The sequence below is a fragment of the Panthera tigris genome, chromosome D4, assembly GCF_018350195.1.
Source record: "Panthera tigris isolate Pti1 chromosome D4, P.tigris_Pti1_mat1.1, whole genome shotgun sequence".
In the NCBI taxonomy this organism is placed as follows: Eukaryota; Metazoa; Chordata; class Mammalia; order Carnivora; family Felidae; genus Panthera; species Panthera tigris.
Window position 1 is genome coordinate 6,230,170 of NC_056672.1, and position 27,151 is coordinate 6,257,320.

General features: G+C 41.8%; 1 protein-coding gene across 3 annotated transcripts in view; it reads right to left on the reverse strand.

Annotated features, from left to right (window-relative positions):
• PDCD1LG2 (programmed cell death 1 ligand 2) overlaps positions 1 to 24,687 on the reverse strand; it is a 65,736-nt gene extending 41,049 nt beyond the window's left edge. For 2 of the 3 annotated variants that reach the window (XM_042964432.1, XM_007094150.3), the window contains exons 1-3: positions 24,320 to 24,687; positions 12,185 to 12,250; positions 2,738 to 3,043 (exon numbers count right to left, since the gene is read on the reverse strand). In XM_042964432.1, the coding sequence (XP_042820366.1) occupies positions 2,738 to 3,043; positions 12,185 to 12,250; positions 24,320 to 24,341 (394 nt within the window). In that variant the 5' untranslated portion in view covers positions 24,342 to 24,687. Of the gene's footprint in view, positions 1 to 2,737; positions 3,044 to 12,184; positions 12,326 to 24,319 lie in introns of all 3 variants that reach the window. The other variant, XM_042964433.1, reaches the window with a different exon arrangement.
• Between the last annotated feature and the right edge of the window lie 2,464 nt (positions 24,688 to 27,151).

Consider the following 27,151-nt stretch of genomic DNA (forward strand, 5'->3'; position numbering starts at 1 on the left):
TTATGTTTCTTTGCAACAACAAAATACATCTCGCTCTTGAGGGTCGTTTTTTTCCTTGTGATCACGAGGCTTCAAGTGTTCATAGTTTTCTTGTGCACTGAAATCTAATTTCTGAGGCACCTGGGTGGCTCAGTTGGTTAAGCAACCAACTTCAGCTCAGGTCATGATCTGGCATTGGTGAGTTCGGGCCCCGCATCAGGCTCTGTGCTGACAGCTTGGAGCCTGGAGCCTGCTTCAGATTCTGGGTCTCCCTCTCTCTCTGTTGCTCCCCTGCTCATGATCTTCCTGTCTGTCTCTCTCTCAAAAATAAATAAAAACCTTTAAAATACTAAAAAAAGGAAATCTCATTTCTATTATTATCAGCACATGTAAGATCCAGATGTAAAAATGGTGATAATGATTAAGCATAAAAGGGCAAGTTGACTAGAAATGTATCTCTTAATAGGATGGATGGGGTTCTCTTTTTCAACTTGTCCACTTATCTGAGGATGTATATGACTTTGTGGTTGGAATGAGGCAAGGGTAAGCATCGGTTCTATTTCTGACTTTCCGTTTTTGTGGCAAGAAGGGCTTACTCATGTGAATAAGTAAGTGGGAGTAGAAGCAGTTTTGTTACAGGAATGTCACTTCATTATGATTTACATGGAAAAAAAAACTATTTCATTTTTTGCTATCATCTATTAACTCTACTAGGGCCTTCTCCAAATTTGTTGAACACAGAACTTGATACCACTTATTTTTCAGAAGTATTTATTAGTCTTTAAAGTTTGATATGGTATCAATATTTCTAATCACTCTTTTGGTCAGCGCCATGTTTTTCTATGCCCCAGGGCAATGCACCATATTCACGATGGGTGAGAGGCACACTTTTTATGAAGTGGAAGAAGGCAATGATCAAAGAGGAAGTGTTTTAGGGGAACCCCAAGAGACTTGCCTGGAAGGCGTATTCTCAGGCACACTCAATTTGGGGAAAGAGTAGTTGGGGAAGATTAGGAATTAGAAACTCATTTCCTAAAACTGTCTTCATATATCCATATACCTTAGTATAGTTTTCGTATATCCATCTACCTTAGTTCAAAGACCATCAATGATCTAAAGAATAAATAATTCGGATTTAAGGAATTAACCTGTTCCACACCTGAGTCATCCCTGAGCTAGGTGACGAAGCTGGCAGAGTGGCTTTCCAGGAATGAATGGCAGCTTTCAATTGGACAGAAAGCATGAAATGACTGGCCCCCAATTGCCCAGAGACCCTAGATGCATTACAGCACTTAAACAGAGATTAACAAACATGGAGTCAGGGAGTGAGGGGTGAAGATACTGAACACATTAGGAGATCATGACAATGTAGAGCCCTCTTTCTTCCCATTAATTGAACTCAGGCTAACTTCAAAGTTGTAGCATTCATTCCAGTTCTGGATGTAGGAAATGCAGTGAAGGTGGAAGTCAGTTACATCCAAGCACATGACTTTCCTGATGACTTATTGATGGCTGAGATGAGAGGAGGTCTTTAAACCGACTCCCTGGACACTCACCATGTGCCAAGCACCATGCTCAGTTCTCTATGTTCATTATCTCAATTTTTACAATAATCCTATGTGGTAGGTGCTACTATTGTTATCCTTTTACAAATAAGAAAAATGTGAGATTATGAAAGGTGAAATAACCTGCCCAAGGCCACAGGTGGAAACAACATTCACCCTTATGTCTAACCCTTCTAGTTTGTCCTTCTTTGTGCCAGATCATAAAGTTACAACATTGCTGCCAAGGTCAATGGTCTTTAGGGACCAAAGTCTATGGACTTTCCAGAAGACAGAACAGATCCTCTGAGGCCTAATGGGTGAGATTGGAAGGGGACAGAGAAAAAACCCAGAGCAGTCCGGGCAGGATGAAAAACACAAGCTGATAAACAGAGCCAAATCTGTTGTTCTTTTATGGTCTTTTCCAAAATGACCTTTTCCAGAACAAACACGAACTTGAAGATTCTCTTCGGATTTAGGTTCTTGGCTTGTATCGGGGTAAGGAGAGCCCTTAACCTAGAGGAATGGGGACAGCTATTGACTTAACAGGGCTCCCCCAGCCTACCCACTTGACTTCTCTGGACTTTAGCTGCTTCATCTGCAATAGGTGAAGCTTGGACAAGACCAGTGTTTTCCAAACTTCTTAAACTGTGACCCAGAGTGAGCAAAAATATTTTACATCACAAACCAACACACACACACACACACACACACACACCTCTGAAACAAGAGTGTCACAAGACAACACTCAGCCCTACTATGTGATGCCTTCTGATCTATTCATTTTGCTCATTCATTTTATTGGGAAAAAGACACCTACCTGGTTGCTACTCACTAAATTGATACTTCCATCCATTAATGGTTGGCAAACCATGGCTTAAAAAACTCTGGACCAGAGGAATGAGCTTCTCTCAAAGAGGAGCTTAACAATCAGGTCAGTGTTGTTCCTTTGGAGGACTGTGGGCAAGGCAGGGCTTAGCTTTGGTGTCCTCCCGCCTTTCAGGGATGCATTTCCTGCCTTCCCTCCAGACCCACATTATTCTTGCAACTCCTGCCCCTATTTCCCCTCACCTCAGCTGCGTTACACTCGGAGATTAAAAAATACTTCTGCGCAGGTGCTTCTGTTTTCTCTAAGACTGCCCGGTCTCTTTGTAACCATCTCCCAGTTTTTGCTTGTGCCGATGCCTCCAAAGATTCTCGTCCTTGAAACTACTCACCTTTGACTTTCAGAGTCAGGTACTTGTAGTCCCCGGCGACCCTATAGATGATCAGGCAGCGATACTGTCCTGCATCACTCACTTGCACCCGAGAGATGTGGAATAAGGCCTTCCCCAGAGACAGATGCTCCTCCAGCAAAGTGGCTCTTTCGCTGTGCAAAGATGTATTGTTTTCCACCTTCTGCAGACTGGCCCTTAAGTCCTTGAGTTCCACATGACCTTCAGTGTCAAAACTACACTCCAGGGTCACATTGCTGCCGTAGTCTACTGTGTACAGTTCCTGGGAGACCATCACTGTGAATAAAGCTGAACAGAACACAAAACATTCTCCCATTGTCTGCCTTCACATTTCAGTTCCGTGCCGAGTGGGAGCTGAGGAGACCCATCACACCCCCATTTTCCAGGAGACACCTGTCACGCATTGGGCAGTCCTTTGGGCTCTTTCTCTGCTGTGCCCTATTCTGTCTGGGCAAGAGTGGAATTCTGGATCCACTGTTGTGAGGTAGTTCTCTTCTCTCAACCCTCCACAACTGTGGAGCTAATGGCTCGCCTGTCAGCTATTACCCAGACTCATTTTCTCCATATGGATCAAATTATATCATTCCCTGCCAAATACTACCTCCCCTCACAAGTGATAGTAATAGTAACAACTATCATTTGTTGAGTTCTTAGTATATGCTAGGCATCTGCTAACAGATTTTGTCCTCTCAGGAAGCCAGCAAGGTAGAGCTATCCTCTTTTTAGAAAATGAAACTGAGGCACAGAAAAGTAGCCAGGATCAGACCCAGGTATGTCCCTAGTGCCCTCACCCATTGCATCATACAACCCCATTGGAGAAGTTTATTTTCTGTCAATAAGGAGAAGAGAGGAATAGAACTAATGTTTAGTGTATGCCTATTATGCACCAGGCACTGTGCTAGGCTCGTTATTCTTTTTTTTTTTTTAATGTTTATTTATTTTTGAGATAGAGAGAGGCAGAGTGTGAGTGGGGAAGGGGCAGAGAGACAGGGAGACACAGAATCTGAAGCTGGCTCCAGGCTCTGAGCTGTCAGCACAGAGCCTGATGTGGGGCTCAAACTCACGGACTATGAGATCATGACCTGAGCCAAAGTCGGATGCTTAACCGACTGAGCCACCCAGGCACCCCAAGTGCTAGGCTTGTTATAACTATGCCACTTAATCCTGAAAATGTAACCATGAAATATGTATTATTATTACTATTTTATAGTTGAAGAAACTGGCTCAAAGTGATTCACTCTAGGACACACAATTAGTAAAGTTAAAATTTAGAGCCAGTTAGATGTTTGACTTAAAAATCAATAGTTTCTACTGTAAAGGTATTTCCCAAAATATGAGGCACCTACGAAGCACATGAAATAATTTTATCTAGGGTAGAATTAAGGCCTAAAGGAAACTGAATTACCCAGAGAGAAATTTATTTCCTCTTCAATTCTACTTCAGTCTTTCAAACAACATATAATTTGCAATTAGACTCTCACACCTCCAACAATCGCTATTTCTTCTTTTAATAAAACAGGAAGTTCCCAGGCAGATACTGTAGACCTGGGTAGAATTTAATAACACTACTTTTGTTGCACTTTTTTTTTGTTCATATCCTCTATTTACCAGTAACAGTGATACTATACTGGTTTTCCATTTACCCCAGGGGTATACCATTTTGTTCAAAAAATTAAAGCTGAGTTGATTTAAAGAATCCCATAAAAGCAATAGCATGAAGAGTGGTAAAGCAAAGCAAAATGAACGAAGGTGGTGTATGCATGGATAAAGTGTGGGCAACTGTAGAAAATTATGCTGCCTCCATCATTAACGGATGGATATTCATTATGACCGAGGTGCAGCAAGATCTTAAAGTCATTTCTGAATCCTGACAAAAGATTAGATAAAACTGTATTCAGGAGAGCTTCCTTCATTCATCCATTAATTTGATTAGTCAAAACATCCATTCAACACATACTTGGGGATGGGATCTAAGCAGATGCTACTCAAGGAGTTTTTACCATTATGAAAAGTGGTACAGTTAGAGCATGGGATTTAGTGACAGATGAACCTTGACTAGTATTGAGACTATGAGTGCTTTGATCTTGAACATGTCATTTAGCTCTGTGAGTCTTTGCTTCTTTATCTATACAGGTGTAAGGTTAGAATCTGCATCTAAGTATTGTGGGGGAAAACTAGGCAAAATAGCACATATGAAGTGCCTTATTTTGGCAGGTAGCAGGCAGTCAGTAAACATCAGTTCCTTTCTTTTGTACCATGTTTTAATTCTTGGGGAAGTGGTAATCCACCTATGCAATACATGGCCTTTCTTTATTGACCGCGATATTTTATCAACCAGGACAGCCCATTCCCTGACCATCTTGGGCAACAGATTTTACAGTATACGTAAATTTTGGGTTTCCTGTTGCTTGAAGGATTCACATGGCAATTTCTCTTCTGACTTGAGTTTCTCCTTCTACTATCCTGCAAGACTTTGAAGGCAGTGACCAGGTTGAGTCTGTTTTGGTATCTCCAGTGCCTAGCACATACTAAGTTCCAGTTAAAGGCAAATAAATGACAGAAAGAGGGAGAAGAAGAAGAAAGGACAAGCCTAACCATACTCACTTCTGTTTTCCTCTCATCAAACTGCAACTTACCCAAATTGCACAGACTGCCATTCTTAATCATCACACAGCAAACTTGATAGTTATGCACAAAACTTGACATTTATCGAAAATGATTGGCAAGTTTATATCTTGCCTCCAAACCCGATTTCAACCATGACCAGAACATGAAGGTGACTTTCTAACAGTGCTAGAGTTCATATCTGCCCAGCATTCTGTGGTGCAGGATGGGGCGGGGGCAGGTGTATAACATGAGGGCCTCTCTGTAAAACACTGTTAATCACACCTGCATTTGCTTGGACAGATTGAGAAGACTCTGGAATGACACGTGTGGAAAGAGATTTGTGCTTCTGAATTTCCTGCATGATTCCATTTCATGAAATCCACTGAACACCTGAGAGTAATACCTCTCACCCTGGGTCTCCATAATAGGACCCTCTTAAGGGTAGACCCCTTGATGATGGGAACCATCTCCAAACTTTGAGTTATGAAGTCCCCCTATAACCAAGACAGAGCTATCTGCTATCAAATGCACTCTGGCCTGAAGAGTACTATTTACTTATTCTTTCACCAAATGTATAGTAACCATCTTCTGTGTGCCAGATGCAGGGATTTACTCTTACTCTCCTTCTGTTATCTTATTACACATGATAAAGCAGGAAACAGGGAAGAGAAATGGGGCTTGCGAGAAAGTTCAGTCCCTGAATCTGAGATATAACAAGTGTCAGAAGACTTTGGGTGTTGCCTCTATTGAATTTATTTAACAAATTTATTTACCACACTTAGGCTTTCTTCTCATGACAGAGAGAGACAGTCTGTAACTTCCTCTGGAACTCCCCATAGCAGAGGGCAGAACTCCCCTCTTTACGCTCTGGGCCTTTGACAAAAATCCATTTTCTGCTTGCTTCTCTCCTCTGCCTTCTACAGAGTGTGTGTGCAGGGGCTGTGGCATAAAGTACGTTACCTCTTAGGCAGGTGAACAGTTTTCACTTTATGTTCACAGGAGGAAAGAGCAATTAGCAAACATGAATCAAATATCTGATGGCCCAGGGTAACTGGAGGATGAGTTCTTATTTGGTGTAGTTTTGTCGCAAAGCTTCTAAGACATGCAAAGCTTTGAGCTTGATTATCATATAAAAATGAGTTTAGGAAATGAAATACACGTTTAAAATCCCAAATTATTCTTGCTTATTGTAAATTGCAGAGGAGATAAAAACATGCTTGCAAACAACTGTGTGAAGATATTTTTCTCAAGCCTCGATGCACAGCAGAATCACTAAGCAGAGTGCCTCAGCTCTGGCCGTCATTGGAATCACCTGAAAGGCTTTTTTTAAAAATACCAGGCCCCACCTTGGATCCTTTATTTTTATTTATTTATTTATTTATTTATTTTAATATATGAAATTTATTGTAAAATTGGTTTCCATACAACACCCAGTGCTCATCCCAAAAGGTGTCCTCCTCAATACCCATCACCCACCCTGCCCTCCCTCCCACCCCCCATCAACCCTCAGTTTGTTCTCAGTTTTTAAGATTCTCTTATGCTTTGGCTCTTTCCCACTCTAACCTCTTTTTTTTGTTTTTTCTCCTTCCCCTCCCCCATGGGTTCCTGTTAAGTTTCTCAGGATCCACATAAGAGTGAACACATATGGTATCTGTCTTTCTCTGTATGGCTTATTTCACTTAGCATCACACTCTCCAGTTCCATCCATGTTGCTACAAAGGGCCATATTTCATTCTTTCTCATTGCCACGTAGTATTCCATTGTGTATATAAACCACAATTTCTTTATCCATTCATCAGTTGATGGACATTTAGGCTCTTTCCATAATTTGGCTATTGTTGAGAGTGCTGCTATAAACATTGGGGCACAAGTGCTCCTGTGCATCAGCACTGCTAGGAATTTACCCAAGGGATACAGGAGTACCACCTTGGATCCTGTAAATATAAATTCTAATTCTTTTGTGAGGCCAGCATCAATTTTAAAACAAAATTTCCTTCAGAGCGTCTAACGTGTAGAGGTATTGAGAACCACTGGTTAGATCAATAAAACATCTGCACACACAAACGCCTTTTACTGTCCTGCCTTTCAAAGTGCCCTCAGCTTTACCTCGGAGCAAGTTAGGAATTTAGAATCTCAAGCCGTGCCTCAGACTAGAGAAGCAGACTCTGCACTCCAACAAATTTGAGTTGAGTCATGTCAACATTCATGTCTGGGAAACAAGAGTTCTAACATTAGCCCGCGTTTGGACTGTTACTGGGAAGCAGAGAGATAGCTAACATTTATTGAACACAATGAGCCAGACACTGAGCTAACCTTTACATCAGCATCTCACTTGATGTTCCCCAAACTCTGCAAGGTGGGAGTTACCATGCCTGTCTTATGATGGGGAAATGTAGGCTTACAGAAGTGATACCACTTGCCCAAGACCAAAGAATGGCAGCTCATGGAGTGGGGATTTCAGCTCAGATCTCCGTGTCTTGAAAGCCTGTGCTAACAACTCTCCAGATATGACTATATATCCACTGGCATGTATACAATACATCCACAAATGACATAGATACTCTTTTCAGCTTTATGATAACAAAAATATATTTTCTTTCTCTGTGTGTATGTCTGTGCATGTGTACTTATTTCTGGGTTCTTTATTCTGTTCGATTGAGTGATGTGTCTGTTTTTATGCCAGTACTATACTGTTTTGATGACTATACCTTTGTAATATAGCTTGAAGTTAATATAGTTATGAAATTATGCTTTAACCTAGCATTGAACTCCTAAAGTTATGAGACAAAGGAAAAAATCGGAAAGTTTCCACGACTACAAAATTAAGCAGGCAAAACCTAGAGCAAAACAGGTTTTCCTATCATTTGGGCCCCCTGACTGAATTAAAGGGTAAAAAAATTTGGCCAGGGCATGCAAAATTCATATATGCAGCTTTTTAATCAGATCAAAGAAGCTGGTTTGAGTAGTGCTGGACCTTTCTGAAAGCTCTTGGGGAAGCTGTGCACTTTACTTGCAATCAGGCATCAATAGGAGTCAGCACCTGTCACATCTCCAGAAACACAAAACAAATCATTTGCATGACCTCCCAAGATAGCTTCCCCTTTAAGCTAATTTTATACTTTTTTTTCCCCCATTTAATAACAGAAGCTTAAGTGTTTTTTTCAGACTGTGTACTTAATGAACTTGAAGGGTGGGGGCTGCTTTACACAACCACAGTCTTCAGAAAACTATAGTTCCTGCTTTAGGATAGAAGCCTGTTCTGGGCACCTGATTCATCTGATTCTCTTTGTAGGAAAATGGCCTGGGTGCATCTCAGTTCTTAGAAATCCTTTCCCAAACCTGATTTTCTGCCTTGTATACCTCAGGGGTCCAAACAAGTGGTTTCAGAGGCTGAAGATAGTTTAAGTGGAGTGACCCAGGGTGTGGTCCCTACCCGCAGAGTGACCTCAAGCATCACCATGGTCATGTGCCCCCCTGGTTTTATTCTTCTCTGGAGGATGGAGAAAGAAGAAAACATCAATAAAAGGAATAACAGTTGGGGCTACTTTTCCCCCCAAGACACGACAAAGTAAAGAAATGAATATTTCCCCTTAAATGTATCTGGGTTACAAGATGTTCTTAGGTTTTGAAATTCAATTATAAGAAAAGAAGAACCACAACATTACAGAAATTCGAAGAGTGTGCTATGGATGAAAGTGTACACACAGAGATCAGCAGAACAGATTACAGAATGGAGTCCAGAAGTAGATCCACACGAAGATGGTCAATCGATGTTTGACAAAGGTGCAAAGGTGAGTCATGGGGAAAGGATAGTCTTTTCAACAAATGGGGCTCAAGAAATTGGACATCCACATGCCAAAAAAATAAAAAGATCTTCAACCTATACTTTATATCTTTGATGACAACAATCAACTCAAGATGGATGGTAAACCTAAGAATGTACAACTATAAAATGTTTAGAAGAGAGGCGCCTGGGTGTCTCAGCTGGTTAAGCCTCTGACTTCGGCTCAGGTCATGATCTCACAGCTTGTGAGTTCAAGTCCCGTGTCAGGCTCTGTGCTGACAGCTTGGAGCCTGGAGCCTGCTGTGGATTCTGTGTCTCCCTCTCTCTCTCCCCCTTCCCCGCTCACGCTCGGTCTCTCAAAAGAAATAAACATTGAAAAAAAATGTTTAAATAAAATGTTTAGAAGGAAAGATAGGAAAAAATCTTTGGGAGTTTGGATTAGGCAGAGTTCTTAGCCATCTCACCAAAAGCACAGTTCATATAAGAAAACAAAGACAAATTGGATTCCATCTAAATTAAAATCTTTGCTGTGCAAAAGACACTGGTAAGAGAATGAAAAATGAGCCACAGACTGAGAGAAAATATTTGCATATCATGCGTCTGATAAAGGACTTGCATCTAGAATATACAAAGAATTCTAAAAACTTAATAAGAAAATGAAAAAAACTTAATAAGTCTGCCATTTTTAAAAACATTTAATCATTTTTGAGAGTGAGAGAGATAGCGCATGAGCAGGGGAGGGACACAGAGAGAGAGGGAGACACAGAATCCGAAGAAGGCTCCAGGCTCCGAGCTGTCAGCACAGAGCCCGACGCGGGGCTCGAACTCACAAACAATGAGATCATGACCTGAGCTGAAGTCGGATGCTTAGCCGACTGAGCCACCCAGGCACCCCAATAAGTCTGCCATTTTTGATGATTATCATCACTGTAGGCTGGTAAGGTAGAAAGGACATTAGTTTTGAGGGAAACTTGCCTGTGACACCTAATGACTACATAATCTTGGGTACATTAAATAGCTTTTCTGAATTCTAGTTAAAAATGGTCAAATAGTTTGAATACAGATTTTACCAAAGAAGACATATAGATGTCCAACTGCCATGTGAAAATATGCTCATCATCCCTAGATATTAAGAAATATCTATTTTCCTAGATATTAGGAAAATGCAAATTAAAACACAAAGAGATACTTCTACACACCTATTAGCATGACTTAAAAAAAATGACAATGTCAATGCCAAGTGATTGGAGCTCTCACACTTTGCAAGGGGAATGTAAAAATGGTATAGCCACTATGGAAAGGTTTAGTGGTTTCTTATAAAGTTAAATATTTACTTCCCATATGACCCAGCCATCCTACTCCTAGGTGTTTACCCAAGTGAAATTAAAATGAAAATCTATATATAAACATTTATAGTAACTTGATTCATAATTGCCCCAAAACAGGAAACAACCCAAAAGTCCCTCAACCGGGGAATGAATAAGCAAACTCTGGTATGTACATACAGTGGAATACTACTCAACAAGAAAAAAGGAATGAACTATTGATATATCTAACAATATTGATAAATCTCAATTGCATTATGCTAAGTGAAAGAAGCCAGACAGAAAGCATATCTAATGAATAATCCCATTAGCATGACATCCTAGAAAAGGTAAAACTCTAGCACAGAGAACAGTGGCCACCTGGCTTTAAGAGTTTGGGGATGGTTTTTGTGTGTTTGCTCGGCAAGTGGTACAACTGTTGTGGATCTTGATTGTAAGGGTGGTTATAGGACTACATGTTTGCCAAAAACTCATAGATGTTTTTACTAAAAAGATTAAATGTTACTGTACGCCAATTTAAAAATGAATAAATGTTTAAACTGAGAATAAAATGAGGGCTTATGGGGGGGTGGGGGGGAGGGGAGGGTGGGTGATGGGTATTGAGGAGGGCACCTGTTGGGAGGAGCACTGGGTGTTGTATGGAAACCAATTTGACAATAAATTTCATATTAAAAAATGAATAAATGTTTAAAAAATGAAATGTTTTCTGCCAATTTTTCTCTTCAAATTTTAAATTGTTTTACAGATAACAGAATAGAGCACCACACACAGGGCACACAGGTAAGGAAAGCGTTCATGATAAATGGTTTACCTGAGTCATACCCTGAGTTCGTTTTCATCACAGTCTTTAGGAAGCAGACTTTTTTCCAAGCATTAATCCAGCAAGACTCAAAAATTTTTTTTTGAAATAACTAAAATTTCCATCAATAAAGGACTGGATAAATAAATTACAGCATGGCATGTCCAACGAAATATATAGAGCCACTTTACTTTTTCTTTTCTTTTCTTTTTTAGATTTTTTAAAAGTTTATTTCTTTTGAGAGAGAGAGAGGGAGCATGGGGGAGGGGCAGAGAGAGAGGGAGAGGGAGAGAATCCCAAGCAGTCTCCACACTGTCAGTGCCATGTGGGGCTCAAACCCATGACCTGCAAGATCATGACCTGAGCCAAAATCAAGAGTCCAATGCTTAACCGAATGAGCCACTCAGGTGCCCCAAGATACGATATGTTTATAGTTTCCTTTTGGCTAATTCATAAACATAATTCATCGTACATATTTTTTGGTTCTGTAAATGTGTAGTATCAACATTCAGTATATGTCCATGATCAAACTTAACTCCAAAAACCCATTCCAAGTGGGAAGACTAGGGATTGTCGGCCATGCTTGATTCTCATCATCACTGTAGGCTGGTAAGGTAGAAAGTTCTGCAGGAAGCTTGCCTGTGACGCCTAATGACTACATAATCTCAGGAAAATTAAATAGCTTTCTGAATTCCAGTACCTTCATCTGCCGAATGGTTACTGTTCCTGTAAGACATGGGCATGGGAAAATACAAGCCACCCTGGGCACCCTTCTTTTTACTGTGCATGTGACAGTAATCACACTTCCTCTCAAAGAAAGCCTTCAGCCTGAGGACCTCATTTTCACCATTGGCTTCAGCCTGGGTCAGCTGCCTATTCCTCTTTCTCAGGCCCCTCCCTTTGCCCTTTCTTACCTGCTGTCTGATGAAGCTGCTTTCCCAAGCTCAACATCAGCAGGAAGAACATGCTCTGTACTCGATCTGAAACAAATAATTGAAAGTCTCAGGGCCTTCTGCAGTTTTGCTGGATCTTGTGATTTGGTGATTTGCTCATTCCTGAAAACAGGGAAATGACTCGTAAACAACTGTTCTGGGGGTGAGGGGGCAGCAGAGGGGGCAGAGCAGAGCCTGGAAGAGAAGTTATAAGTTGAATGCTGGAGAGGGGGTGAGGGGAAGTGAGGCATTCTTTATCGATCCAAATTAGAAGCTCTTCCTTCTCTGAATATGAACCAGTCCTCACGAGTCACCCACACTGCTGATTGTCTGAACCTCCTTGTCCCTTCCACAAAGCCTCCCATAGATTTTTCAGTAGTGGATCCTTGAAAATCAAATGATTGTCAAATGAATAATGCATACCAGCTTCTTGAGGTGGGCTTGAACTCTGGGAGCTAGGTACTCAAAGATAGCATACAGTAGAACAGAACTAAATTCTCAATAAGCACTTGATATTTCCCTGAGCAGGTAAAGTGACAAGTTCTTTTGAGTGTTGTGATGGAGTTTGCCCATTATCTGAACTACCTGTTACTAAGCAGGTTAGACAGGGAGAGCACAGAAGTGGCGACATTGAGCGGGTGCTTAACCTTGGTCTTGCTAAAACTCCTAAGCTTCCACATTTGCTCACAGGCTTTCTCCCATCCCAGGACTTCTGGTGGCTGAGGCAAAAGGGACAGGATATACTACTGTCAGCTATTCTGTCCTCACAGAGGCTTTCAAAATTTTATTAGCTATGGAACCATTTCTCCAAGGGAAATTGGTTGGAGCCGTACATCCAAATCAGGTACAAGCAGATCTGCTCTGAGGTCTCAGTGTGATGGAAAGCCAGCAGAGGATTTAGATCTGGTGAATGACCTGATCTCATTGCATTTTTAAAAGAGGACTCAGCTTTGGTGTAGACAACAGACTCTTGGGAAGGAGAGTGTGTTGGACAAGATGAGAAGCAGGATGATCAGTGAGGCATGTTTACGCAGCGATGAAGATAGGTTGGTTTGAGTGATGGAGCTGGTGGAGGTGAGAAGTGGCATATGTTATATACGAATATACATTTGTTCTTTAAATTTATTTTTTCCCAACAGCATTATTGAAGTGTAACTGACATACAACAGAGGATTATGTGTGTGTGTGTGCACGTGCATGCATGTGCATGTACATAAATATGGAAAACACAATTAAGTGGTTTTTAGTATAGTCACAGAATTGTGAAACCCACACCACTATCTAAGTTTGGATAATTTTCATTACCCCCCAGAAAGGAACTCAATACCCATTGGCAGAAACTTCCCAATTTCCCTTCCCTCTCCTTCCAACCTCTGGCAACCACCAGTACACTTTATGTCTCTATTGTTTTCCTTATTCTGGATATTTCATTTAAATGGAATTACACATTGTGGCCTTTTGAATCCAGCTTCTTCCGCTGAGCTTAATATTTTCAAGATTCATTTATGCTGTAGCACCTATCAGTACTTCATTCCTTTTAATGGTAGAATAGTATTTCATTTTATAACTATACCACATCTTGTCTAGCCATTCATACGCCAACGATCCATTTGGGTTGTTCCTACTTGCTGGCTTTTATGAATTATGCTGCTATGGACACTCATGTACAAATTTTTGTGTAGACATGTTTCCAATTCTCTTGGATATGTTGGAGTGGAACTGTTTGGTTAAATACTAACTCTATGTTTACTTTTTGAGAAATTGCCAAACTGTTTATCAAATATATAATTTGCAAACACTTTATCCCACTCTGCAACTTGTCTTTTCAGCTTCTTGATAATGTTCTTTGAAGCACAAATATTTTAATTTAATTTAATTTTAAAGCACAAATTATTTTAATTCTGATGAAGCCCCATTTATCTATTTTCTTTTTTATTGCTTGTGCTTTAGGTGTCATATCTAAGAAACCATTGCCTAATCCAAGGTCACAAAGATTTATGTTTTCTTCTATTTTATAGCTTCAGTTCTTATATTTAGGTCTCTGATCCCATTTTGAGGGTTTTTAAAAAGATAATAATTGTTCTTTTATAGATTAAATCATTATAGTTTTGGCTACTGGAAGTCCCTTCAAGGTAGCCTCTGTTTGCTTTTCACACAATCCTATCAATCTTGGAAAGTTTGTTTGCTTTCTGTACAAATTGCCTTAAGTTGACTTCATGTGTCTATTGCCCACACACACAGTTAACCTTTCTCTAAGAAGTCCTATTTTTTTTTTAATTTTTAAAGTTAGAAACAAAACAAAAACAGTTTACCCATTTCTCCCACCCCTAAACACCTGCCTCTGGCAACCACCAATCTGTTCTCCGTATCTATGAGCCTGGTTTGTTTGTTGTCTTGTTTGTTTTAGATTCCACATGTAAATGAAATCATACAATATTTGTCTTTCTCTGTTTCACATATTTCACTTGGTGTAATCTCCTTGAGGTTCATCCATGTTGTTGCAAATGGCAAAATTTCATTCTTTTTTTTTTTTTTGATGAATAACATTCCATTTCTCTCTCTCATACACAAACATACACACACACACACACACACACACACACTTAGGTTTATTCCATATCTTGGCTATTATAAATAATACTGCGATAATATTGTAATGAACATGAAGGTGTATATATCTTGAGTTACATTTTCATTTTCTCCAGATAAATACCCAGAAATGGAATTGCTGGACCATATGGTAGTTTTATTTTTATTTTTTTTTTAGGAACCTCCATGCTTTTTTCCATAGTAGCCACACCAATTTACAATTCTACCAAAGTGCACAGGAGCTTCCTTCTTCTCCACATCCTCACCAACACTTGTTATTTCTTGTCTCTTTGATACTCGCCATTCTAACAAGTGATATTTCATGGTGGTTTTGATTTGCATTTCCCTGATGATTAGTGACATTGAGCACTGTTTCATGTACCGGTTGGTTATCTATATGTCTTTTTTTGCCAAGAAGCTCATTGCCTATGTTTTCTTCAAGGACTTTTTTGGTTTCAGGTCTTACATCCATGTCTTTAATCCATTTTGAACTGATTTCTGTGTATGGTGTAAGAGAGTGGTCCAGTTGCATTCTTTTCATGTGGTTGTCCAATATTTCCAATACTAGTTATTGAATGCTTTGGAACATATTCCTCACTTTCTTCATTTTGCTGAACTCTCTGTTTCTACACTGTAGATGGAACAACTACTTTCCCAGTCTTGAAGGATTGGTCTTATGTAGGAGATGAACCTTAATGTTCAACCATGTCTCATCTCTTGGTTGTCTTGCAAATCTTTATGTTTGTCCAAGCAGCTGATTCTATTTTCTTAAAATAATTCCCAGTAGTGGAGGATGTGCCTGTTAGTATCCAAAAGGGGAGGATCTTTACATCTAGATTCAGGTTGACTGAAAGTCAGATCCTCAGGCATCAGCTTGCAAAAGTATAGAAATAATACAGTCCTGTGGCCTGCAAGTGTAAGTCCTACTGGCCACCAGAACCAGGCAACTTGGAGGTGTCCTCTGGGTAGCAGTCACAACAATTTGGGCTCAAGATGAGTTTACAAGCTTTCTTCTGGGTCCTGCTGGTGAACTGAAATGAAGCAGAGGGAGGGCACCAAGATGGCGCCCACAGCCTATGTTAATCAGGAGCAGCTCTGCAGGCCACCAAATGTGTGCAAGACCGTAACCCTGCCCCTCAGGGTGCAGCCCTAGGAGAAGCAAAAAGGCTTTCCTCACAGAAAGACTGGGGTGTGTGCATCAGCGTGCTGTTTGTGCAGTGCTCTGGAGGCATCACCCTGCCCAGAGCTGTCTCTCAATTTCACAGTCCTCTGGAACTTAGGAATTCAAGCCCTCTGGCCAACAGAGCCGGGTGATGAAGGGGTAAGGAGTCCCCTGGACAGCTGCTGCAAAACCCCAGTATACCCTGTAAGGCTCCCTGGCAGGAGACACTAGTGTTCTGCAGTACGTCAGAGGATGAGTGTGCAAATAGCACCAGCCTTCCAAGGTCTCTGGAAAGGATTACACCAGCCCCTACAGGTATGTTAATCGGCACCCTGCCTTTCAGGGTGCAGCCGTGAATGATTAGCTACTAGGCTTCCTTCACAGAAAGACTGAGCTCCTGGGTCTGTGGCTACTCTGGCTCCCTTACATTTCCACATGAATTTTAGGACCAGGTTGTCCATTTCCAAAAAGGAAAAAAAAAAGGCAGTTGGAATCTTGAATCTTGATAGGAATTGCACTCAATCTGTAGATCCATTGGGGAATATACCAATCTTCATAATGTTAAGTCTTCCAAAAATGAACATAGCATGTCTTTCCATTTACTTAGGTCTTCTGTCTTTTCAAATAAGACCTTATGAGATTTGCTGTCAGGTTGGATATGTAGTTTGACAAAAATAGATAAATGCAGGAAATTTTCCACATTTGAGACTTGAGGCATTAGGGCAATGCAGGTGGTATTTTTTAAACTGGAGAAGATGGAGGAGAGAAACAGATTAGGGAACAGAAATCAGGACATGTTTGGCACGTACTCGGTTTGAGATGCCAGCTCGACATCCACATGAAGATGTGTAGTACGCAGTTGGATAACAGGGGGTCCAGAGTTTGGGGTAGAGGTAAATTTGGGAGTGCTCAATGTCTACATGTTACTTAATGCCATAGGGCTGCGTGACATCACCACGAGAGAGACAGAGGAGAAAAAGTGTCGAAGGACTGGAATATGGGGCATTCCAACATTTATGGATCCCTGGGACGGCGGGCACTAGCAAAGAAGATTGAGGGGAAGGGTAAAAAGGCTAATTAATCCTGCCTTTTATTTTCAGTTTTCTGATACTTGGACATCTGGGCTCTTGATCCTGCAGGGACTAGCCCCCGTCCCCACCCCAAGGATTAGTCAATTCCTAGAGGCAGTGAGCAACTCACCAGGAGGGTGCCTTTCAAATGCAAACCAACCAATCCAGAACCCCACACTCCAACCACCTCCTTACTGCCCCAACCACCCTGGGGCCAGGTACACAATAAGGGACAACCCCTATGTTCCAGATCCCGATGAATAATTTCAAACTAGACAATTTAAGCCTGCCTTCCCATCCCTTCTTGTGGAAACCACAATAAAGACTCCTGGCCACATTTCCCTTTCCGCTCTGCCTCCTGTCTGAGCCGGGTGCTCCCCTAGGTGGTCCCTGAAGGGTGGCATGCCTCCTTCTCTCAAGATCTGAAGACACAACAACCTATTTTTTCAATGGCAGTTATCTCCCGATCTGTTGGCCTCGCCATACCTCAATTATAAGGAAACCTAGAGTTTAATTTTTGTAATACTTTTTTATTCATTTTTGAGAGACAGAGCATGAGTGGGGGAGGGACAGAGAGAGAGGGAGACACAGAATCCGAAGCAGGCTCCAGGCTCTGAGCTGTCAGCACAGAGACCAACGCGAGGCTTGAACCCATGGATCGTGAGATCATGACCTGAGTTGCAGTCGGATGCTTAACCAACTGAGCCACCCAGGTGCCCCGTGGAAACCTAGAATTTAAAACACAGTGTTTCAAGGAGGGGGTGTTCAGCTGAGCCAAATGCTGCTGAGAGTTGGCGTTAGCAGTGTGGAGGTCATGAGAGAGCCCACTTGCGGGACGTCCATGGATTTGGTGCAGATGAAAAGACTGTGAAGTGGAGAGAAAATAAGAGCTAAGAGTGTAGAGACAACAGAATATAGGCAGTGCTTCAGAGAAGAGTGTTATAACAAGAGAGAGCAACGAGGCAGTAGCTAGAAGGGATTGTGAGGTCCACAGAGGGCTGTAATCTTGTTTTCATTTTAGAAAGAGACATATTACCACGGGTACCAACTAGGAGCTCCATCAAGTGCTTTCCATAGGGAAATGCTAGACCTTAGCTGGACTTGAAGACCCTCTTCCTTATCGAAAATGCAAATGTACCCAGAAAAGAAATCATCTTCATGCTGCACTTGCCCAGCATCCTTATTTCTAGAGCTAAGAAGGATAGCGTGTAACACGTTCTGGCAACAGAAAGGACGCCTGGCTCACCCAGACCTGGCTGTAACTTCCCCTTCTTCCTTGCCCGTCTAAGGGGACTTTCCTTGCACACTGCCTCCACAGAGAGATAGATACTGTTATGAAGGTACTTTCCAACCAGCAGCTTCTTCCAGCTAGGGATAGGTCTCTTCTGTGCAATGGATAAGAGCTCATGCTCTAAAGTCAGACACATCTGAGCTCAAAACCTGGGTCTAGAATTATGAACCTCTAAGACCCTGGGCACTTTATGAAAACTCTTTGTGTCCTATATTCCTGTAATGCCAATAATATGAACACCCACCTCAAGCCAGAATCTTGGGTGTGTCGTCTTGAACCTACTCATCTCTCGTCTTGCAAATCCAGTCCATCCCCAGTCCTATTAATTCTATGCCGGGATACTTCTGGATGATGCCTCTTCTTTGTACCACCCCGCTGCCATCATCTTTATTCAGCATCTCGTCATTCCGCTTTATACCATGGCAGAGCATCCTGCTCAAAATCTTTTGATGGCTTAGCATTTCACTTAGAATAAAGCCCTAAGTCTGTCTAGTAGCCCAGGCAAGAGGGACCACCGCCTTGAGCCCTGTGTTTTAGTGGACTCGACAGTGGCCATGCTCATGGTGTTTACAGAGCTAAGAGCGTCCTCTGGGGCCCTTGACCTGCCCCTAAAACCCGCCACAATCTGGGTTCTTGGGACTCTGGAGTTCTCTAAGTGGCCCTAAGCTTGATGCCAGGTCTTTGGGGCTTCTTCCCCAGATCCATTCCCTCAAAAGCAGACCTTGTTGCCAGTGTGCAACTCCCTAAATGCAGAGACTTTCCTTGGTCTTTCCGATGAGACTGTCTTATGCAAAATCACAACACCACCACTCCTCCAGCATTCCCAATTCTCCTTATCTCTCTCAATTTTCCAAAGCACTCATGACCATCTGACATGCCACATAATGCACTCATTTGTTATATTATCATCTACTATCTTCGATAAGAATCTAATCACTAAAATGACAGAGATCTTTGTCTGATTTGCTTATTAACATCTTTCAGTCCCTAGAACTGTGTCTGGCAGGAAGCTGGCACTCGGTTCATACTGGATGAATGAATTATCCATTTACCTGGCAGGAAGACTCTCCTGAATACTGAATAATCAAATGTGACCATGTCACTCCTGCTTAAAAGATTCCAATAGCTCCCGTGATTTATAAGGTAAAGTTCTTCTTTGCATGGGCTACACAACTTTTTCAGATCCGGTCCCTCCTGCCTTAGCCACAGAAGTAATACAGGTGCTTTCCATGACAAGGCCCTCACAGGTGCTCTGAGATTCTAATCTCTCTTGTCTGATCTCCATTTATTTTGTCCAATCTTACTTCCCCTCTATCTCAGTTTCTACTGGAGCTCAAAGAAACTGTACTGGGTCATAAATATTTCCTTAAGTGGCCTTACATTCTTATGCACTCAACACAAGTAGATAAGCCTTTCTAGCTGCTCCAAGCTGTTCCTTCTGCCTCATTTGTTGTCTGCTATTCACTAATGTTAGCACTCAACTCCTTGTTGGTATATTAATTTGTTACATGTCTGTCTTTCATGTTAGAACAAGAGCTCTTTGTACTGTATTAGGTCCTTATAACACTCCTCTTTATCTTGGTGTGTGTTTGTGTGTATGCATGTCTGTGTGTTTCATAAATGTTTATAACTGTTTATAATGGATAATGACTGTTCCCTGAAGGAACAGATGAATGAGTGCATGTGTGGCAATATGGTATCATACTCTGAGACTACTGGCCCCCACTTGACTCCTTCCTCTATGAGAGAAACAGAAAACTTAATTTGTTTAATCATTTTATCATCAAATAAGAAATTTTCATCGATTTATGTCACTCACTGTAAAATGGGTTTCTAAGAGCAGGTTCTGGGAAACTTTACTGTTGGTAAGTTTGAACTCTTTTATATTCAGACTGGCAAAGCCTGGAAGAGTTACTTTGGAAAACTTATGGAGTGCACTGCCCAAATTAATTCACTCAAGCATCATTTACAAAGCATCCGTATGTAAGGCACTCCTTTGGCTGAAAGAGCACAGAGAGGACACCTCTCCATGAGATGAAATGAATGTGTTCAAACACCCATGCTCCCTCTTCCTTCCATCTCCCCTTCTAAAATTCACCTTTGTTTTGGAGATAAGTATATAATTGTCCAGGCCTACATGGCCATTCATTTTTATCCTGATTGTATATTCCTTATGTATGTGTTTGTTTGTGCTGGAGTTTCCATCAGGCAGAGGATGTTCATTGTAGCTGTCTGTACTCGGGCAAGCTCCCCTCTAAGGAATACACTAGAATGTGACTAGAAAAAACATTTTCAAAAAAAAAAAAAAAGGAAGGAAGAAAAGAAAAGAAAAGAAAAGAAAAGGCATTTTTTCAATCAAATGATCAGTTTAGCTGAATTTCTTAAATTTCTGGATAATTCTTAATGAATTCTGGGTAATTCCTGACAATTCTGCCTATGAACATACTGTAGAGGTTGGGGTCTAGTCATGGTATGAAACGGAACAGGACAGCAGAAGACACTAAATTCTAGAACGTTTTCTTGTGGCCCTAAAGAGAGCCATGAAGGGAGCTCTCAGTCACAAGATGCTCAGACTTGAGAGAGAGAAGAAGCAAGGCCACTCTTTTTTAATCTATTTATTTTAAAATTTTTATTTATTCATGCATGTATGTATGTATTTATTATTATTATTAAGACCAAAATTTCTCATTTTTAATATGGAACGACTTAAAATTTGTTTGTAATAAGGGCCACTCTTTTTAGATTGGTGAAGAGTCATGCTCAGATGGCTCCCCCAGGCCACTAGGGAAGCTGCTTCTCTCGATGGCATGGTGGAAAGCTCTGAGCTAGGCATCAAGAGACATTAGTCAATTAAAACTTTTTTTTTAGTGTTTATTTATTTTTTAGAGAGACAGAGCATGAGCAGCGGAGGGGGAGGAGTAGAGAGAGAGGGAGACACAGAATCCGAAGCAAGCTCCAGGTTCTGAGCTGTCAGCACAGAGCCCGATGTGGGGCTCAAACCCACCAGCTGTGAGATCATGACCTGAGCCAAAGTCAGTGCTTAACCAACTGAGCCACCCAGGCACTCTGAGACATTAGTCAATTTAACATCAGTTCAAGTTTAACTTAAATTGCATCTCAACTTTTTAGCCAATGAATATGATGCTCCCACTTTTTGCACGTCTTTGAATTAGAAAATTCACTCAAATCAAAGTGGCAATCAAGACAAGGATTCATGTAAGAAAGGATCCCTGCCCTCTAAGACATTATACCATAGTCAGAACATCAAAATTCTGTACACATGAAAAATAGTAAGAGGCGATGTGAAAGGTTTCTACATGAAAATGCCCAGACCATGCAAGTTGCCTGGTGGAAGGATACGTCCAAGATTGAGTGGGATTTGGGGAGTTGGAGCTACTCTGGAGGCTCCTGCAGAAGAGTTAGAAGTAATCTCAGAGGTTCACACACACACAGGGCTTATCGAGGAGGACCAGGAACAGCATATCTAGACCGGTAATATGGGTTGAGACATTCTGTCAATAGTTTAATGCCAGTTATAGCTTGTCAACAAGTGAGTGACAATCCCAAAGAAGTATGTGAAACAGATCAAATCTATGGGTTGTTTTTTTTTTTTTGTATAGAAATGAGGGAGTAAAATTGAATGCCAGTCACTCAATGAGGGGGTCATAGTATTAATTCAGATATTTGGTAAAGCCCCTGACTTAGGTTCAGAAAAGGGAAGAAAGGCAGAGGAAGGAGAAACTCATCACAAGACAATTGACAAAACAATTGACAAAACAATTGACAAGTGATCAGCCATACAGGAAAGAAAGAGAAGCAACAAGTTGACTGTGGTTTTGAAGCCTGAAAATCAAGACACAATGCTGATGCCATTGCAGAGGGGTAGAGTGGAGGAAAGACTAGATCAAGAGCCGTTTTACAGGGAATGCCACGAGTGGGGTTTGAGTCATGAAGTAATTGAAACAACTCAAGACAGATGAAAGCCTCACGTTTGGGGCACAATTCAGTGCTAGAGACAAACATGTTATTTCCAACATGCAAATGCCAATTGACATTGGGGGAACGAATTAATTCTCTCAGAGGGAAAGTATATAAAAACACAGGTTGTAGAAAAAAAAAGTCTGAATTCTCTCTGACGGATGCCTCCAAATTAGAAGAGCAGGAGTAGGAGTCCAGAGCAGAAGGCAAAGAAGAAATGGTCCAAGAGTATGAAAAGCTCCCCACCGTAGTATCTCAGAGCCAAAGGAAGAAAATCCCAAGAAGCAGAGGGATTGATAATACAGATCTGGAAAATTAGAACTGGAAACCAGCCTCCAGAGGTGTTAGAGAGTGCTGGAAGGCATTGAGGTGATTGGTGCTGGATAAACTTTCAGATTCCTGTATCTATTGGAATTCTGTCAGTTGATTAAAGACAGGGGGACCACAAGGTGCAGGAGACAGGTGGAATGGTAGAGCAGGCTGTGACAGGAAGAGACCAGGCTGCAGAAGCCTCACCGCAGGGTGACTTAAGTATGCCCCAGTGAAGGTACGTGGTATATTTGGGCACTGCTATGTGGAATAAAAACGTCACACAACAATCTATGGATCTCTATCCCATGCATCTTAAAGCAAGTTGACTCAGAAGCACAACCTGAAATACTGCCTCTGAGCTCATTTGCACTGTATCCTTCTCAAATCAACCCCCATCTGCTCCCTGTGTATTCCACAAACACACAAATGACCCACATCTGGTGATTCAACTGTGGATTCATCAAATCAAATCGTTTTCCAACTCAACAGGCACTCAGTGAGCACCTCTGCATGATTGAGGCACTGTGCCAGGCACTTGAGTTTCAAAGAACCTAAAAGGTGCAGTCCTTGTCCCTGAAGACCTCCAGTCGAATGGAAAGTCTCCCGAGAAAGAGAAATCTGGGGAGAGCACATCTGGAAGCTGCAGGTCAGCAAGAGCTGCTGGTAGAGAGAGTTCTGGTAATGAAGGCGCATAGACCACTTCTGAGAGGCAGGAGCAATATGGTGTTCGTGCATTCATTGACTTCTTGGGCTTGGGAGGGAGCTCAGAGAAAATCCAGTCAATTGGCATTTAACTCTGGATACTACGTCTGATTACTATTCACACTGAATATACTTACTGTGCACTGTGTTAATCGATGTCTGCAATTCCCTTGCACCGAATCATAGAATTTCAGGAATAGAAAGCTTATTTATAGGCAATTTCACTCAAGCTGCTCACTTCACCCCTCTCCCACATGAAATCCACGGTCCTCTCTTTTCTACTGTTTGCACCCAGGCAGTGAGCAATACATAGCAACAGTGTTCTTTCAGTTAGCTAATCTTGTTCTAATCGTTTTATATAGAAAAGTAAGTCTTTTAGTAGGCCTCAAATCTAATTTAGTAGGCCTCTAATCTAATTAAAACTAACAGTTGCATGTATTATAAGTTAATTTAATTGTAGTTGGGTTTTTTGTTGCTTTTCTTTGTTTTAAACAGTTTACTCTTAGTATTGAGGAGGGCACCTTTTGGGATGAGCACTGGGTGTTGTATGGAAACCAATTTGACAATAAATTTCATATATTAAAAAATAAATAAAAAAAAATAAACAGTTTACTCTTAGAGCATAGCTTGTAAATGCAGATTAGTCTGGAACGCTGCCTGCCTGCCAAAGGGATAATTACAACCAGAGATCGGAAGTAAACAAAAAACAAAACAAAACAAAAAAACAAATTTTTAAGTTCCATTAACCTTCCCCAAATTCTAAGCTGAGAGACAATCTCAAGATACTTAATTTTTTTTTTTTTTGCACTGCATATTTATTCTGTGCAGGAAAAAAAAAAAATCTCAGCTCATAAATCTTCCCAACATGAGTAATACGTATACGAGCGAGCTTGAGAAATCCCACTATTTTGGAGACAGCAAGATATTAGCTTGTTAGCGTGCCTGAACATAACTGCCGAGGCAGATTTTCTCCTGCTTGCAATGATGTGAAGGGAAAGTGTGCCCACACTTACCTGACCGTGGCAGCCTCATCATCGTCTGCAACACCAGTTCAGTGAGGAGGAAATCTCAACCTACTGGATACTCACATGAGAACTTGGCCCCACAGGCAAAGACGTTAAAGAAAAGAAACAACAAACAGTAGCTCCTGCGTCAGACTCTGTCATAGGAGTCAACTGAATAAACAGCCGAAACCAAACAAAACCAAAAACAAAACAAAAAAAAAATTGTAGGTTGCTCCCTAAACCACTGCAACAAGCCTCAGCTCCCAGCCAGGATTCTTCCCAGCTGGCAGAGGGACATATGAGGACGGGCCACAAAAAGCTGTCACGTAAGGTACGTTAGGGAAGAGAAGAAAAGACATCATCTCCATCTAGCTCAGGCTTCCTTGTAACACGAGGGTAATTCAAACCAAAACTAAGTCTGAGGAACTGGCTGAAACCCAGCCTACTGAGAAGTTTTGGTTTTGCTTTTAAGCACTGCTCCTCTGCCCTCGGGTGCACCTTGCAATGTGTCCCTGAAGAAGCTGGTGCACTTAGTAGGAAAAGGGGAGGAAGAGAATACCAGCACATTCTAGCTGTGTGCCAGGGACTTTTTGCAGGTGCCTTTGTTTGTTTCCTAGTGCTGCTGTAAGAAGTTACCACAGACTGGGTGGATTAAGACAGCAGACAGTATGCTCAAGGTTTCCCCACATTTCTGGAGGCAAGGTGGGTGAAATCAGGTGTCACAGGGCCACTCCCTCGAAAGGCTCCAGTCAAGAATGCCCTCTTGCTGATTCCCAGCTTGCGGTGTGATTCTGGCAAGCCTTGGCCACTCTCCTGGGTTTGTAGCTGATCACTCCAATCTCTGTCTCCATCTTCACAGGACTTTCTTCTCTTGTGTATCTTTGAGTGTCCTTTCCTTTTCTTAGAAGGACACCAGCCATTGGATTAGGGCCCACCCTAATCCAAGATGACCTCATCTTAACTAATCACTTCTGCAAATACCTTGCTTCACCTAAGGTCACATTCTGAGGCTCCAGGTGGACATAAATATTTGGGGAAATTGTTTGACCCACTACAGGACTCCATTCTTGGAGCAATGTGTGGTCTACATACCATCGGGCCCATTTTACATATGAAGAAAGAGTCGAGGTCAAGCAACCCTTCCTCAGCTGCATGGCTGAATTTGGACTCAGGCCTCTGTGGTCCCACTACATGTGAGGCTTTCCAGCAGTGAGACTCAAAGTGGGTGCAGAACAGGCCAACTTGAGCGCAAGGCTGGATGACCAACCCATTCCTGCCGCCCTATCCCCTTGGGCTCACAGGTGTGGCCTGAGCAGGGACAAGGCTCTGAGGTGCACGTAGGGTGTGTGTTCTTAGCCGCATTTATCTAATATTTTCTCGTACTCTCTCCATGACGTGCCTTAATTGGTTTTCTTCTGAAAAAGCAGCCTTCTTCTTTCTTCCTTGTTCTTTCAACTGCATCCATTAAACAAGAAGGAGTAAAACTTGTATTGGCGACAAACGGGACTGGCTGCCTATTCCTCAAGGATGGGGCTGTGTCTGTGGGAAGCCAGACTTCCTCTGGGGACCTGCTTCACCACCCACAGCTCTGGGTGTGTGGTTTCAGGGGAGATGCCTGCTCTTACCTGACCTTCTCCAGTTACCGTGATAGTCTAAAGAGAGGGCATAGGTCCCCCGTGTGGCTCTCAGAGTTTAGTGTCTTCAAGATCCCCACACCATCCATCAGAGTTCTGCCTGTGTTGAAGGGGGAGACCCACTCCCCGCTGTATCTCTCCCTCTGTGCTCTAAGCCCCCTCCCTCTCTGTCCACCTCTTCCCTCCACTCTTTCCTCTGGGCTCTTGCTGAGCAACTGAGGTTTGGGGGGGACAAAAAGACTCATCTCAAACCCAGAGAAGGGCTGGGAGTTTTGACAAAGTTCCCAAACGAAACTCAAACTGGAATCTCAGCACACTTTACTGCCTCAGAAATCCATATACCTCAACGAAACACCGGAGGGGTAGATACCAGTGTTAACAGCGCATTTCTGGGTGGAGGACTTGCAGGTGATGTTTTAGTTTCTTCTTGTGACTTCTATTTTATTTCCTAAATAACTTGCCATGGACACAGATGACTTTTGTAAAGATGTGGAAATAATCATCAAAAATCAGTAATGGACAGTACAGTTCAATTGCTAACCAACAGCAACAAGAAATCAGTTTAAGAACTTGGCCAAGGGTTTATGTTTGTTTCCAATTTATTTAATTTAGTGTCGTTCTCTTTATCACAAAAGATCCCTGAGGCATAGCTGACATGCAGAATACAGACCCCTCCATGTTGCATTGATACTTACTAATGGAAAATTAGAACGTAGGTCACAAATACTGCAATATGATAAGCATAATAATGACCTCACCAGTGTCTACCACCAGTCTCCGAGGCCTCCAAGGTCCATTTCATAGAAGGGAAAATTGAGGCAAAGAGAGATTGTTCTGCTTTACCAGGATCACTTTGTAAATGCAGGGCAGAATTCACTTCTATTCTTTCTTCCCCAGATATTTTCCTCCAGATGCAGTGTATATAATGTAATGTGATGTAAATGTTCATGTAAAGCATCTAGAAGAGTCCTTGTCCAATAGCAGGAGATAAATCAGTGTTAACTGTTCGAGATCCAAACAACAAGTCCAACCTTTCCCACCCTGCTTGGCCTTATACAGAAAAAATAAAAGAATCCAGCCTAAGAATGAGAAAAAAAGTGCACCCAGGGTTTTGGAGAAATGAACAAAGACCAAGAACTTGGGAAGGGGTGAGAATTTCAAGGAGTCAGGAGTTTATCTGGAACTAGCCTTAGCAACCCTCCAAAGT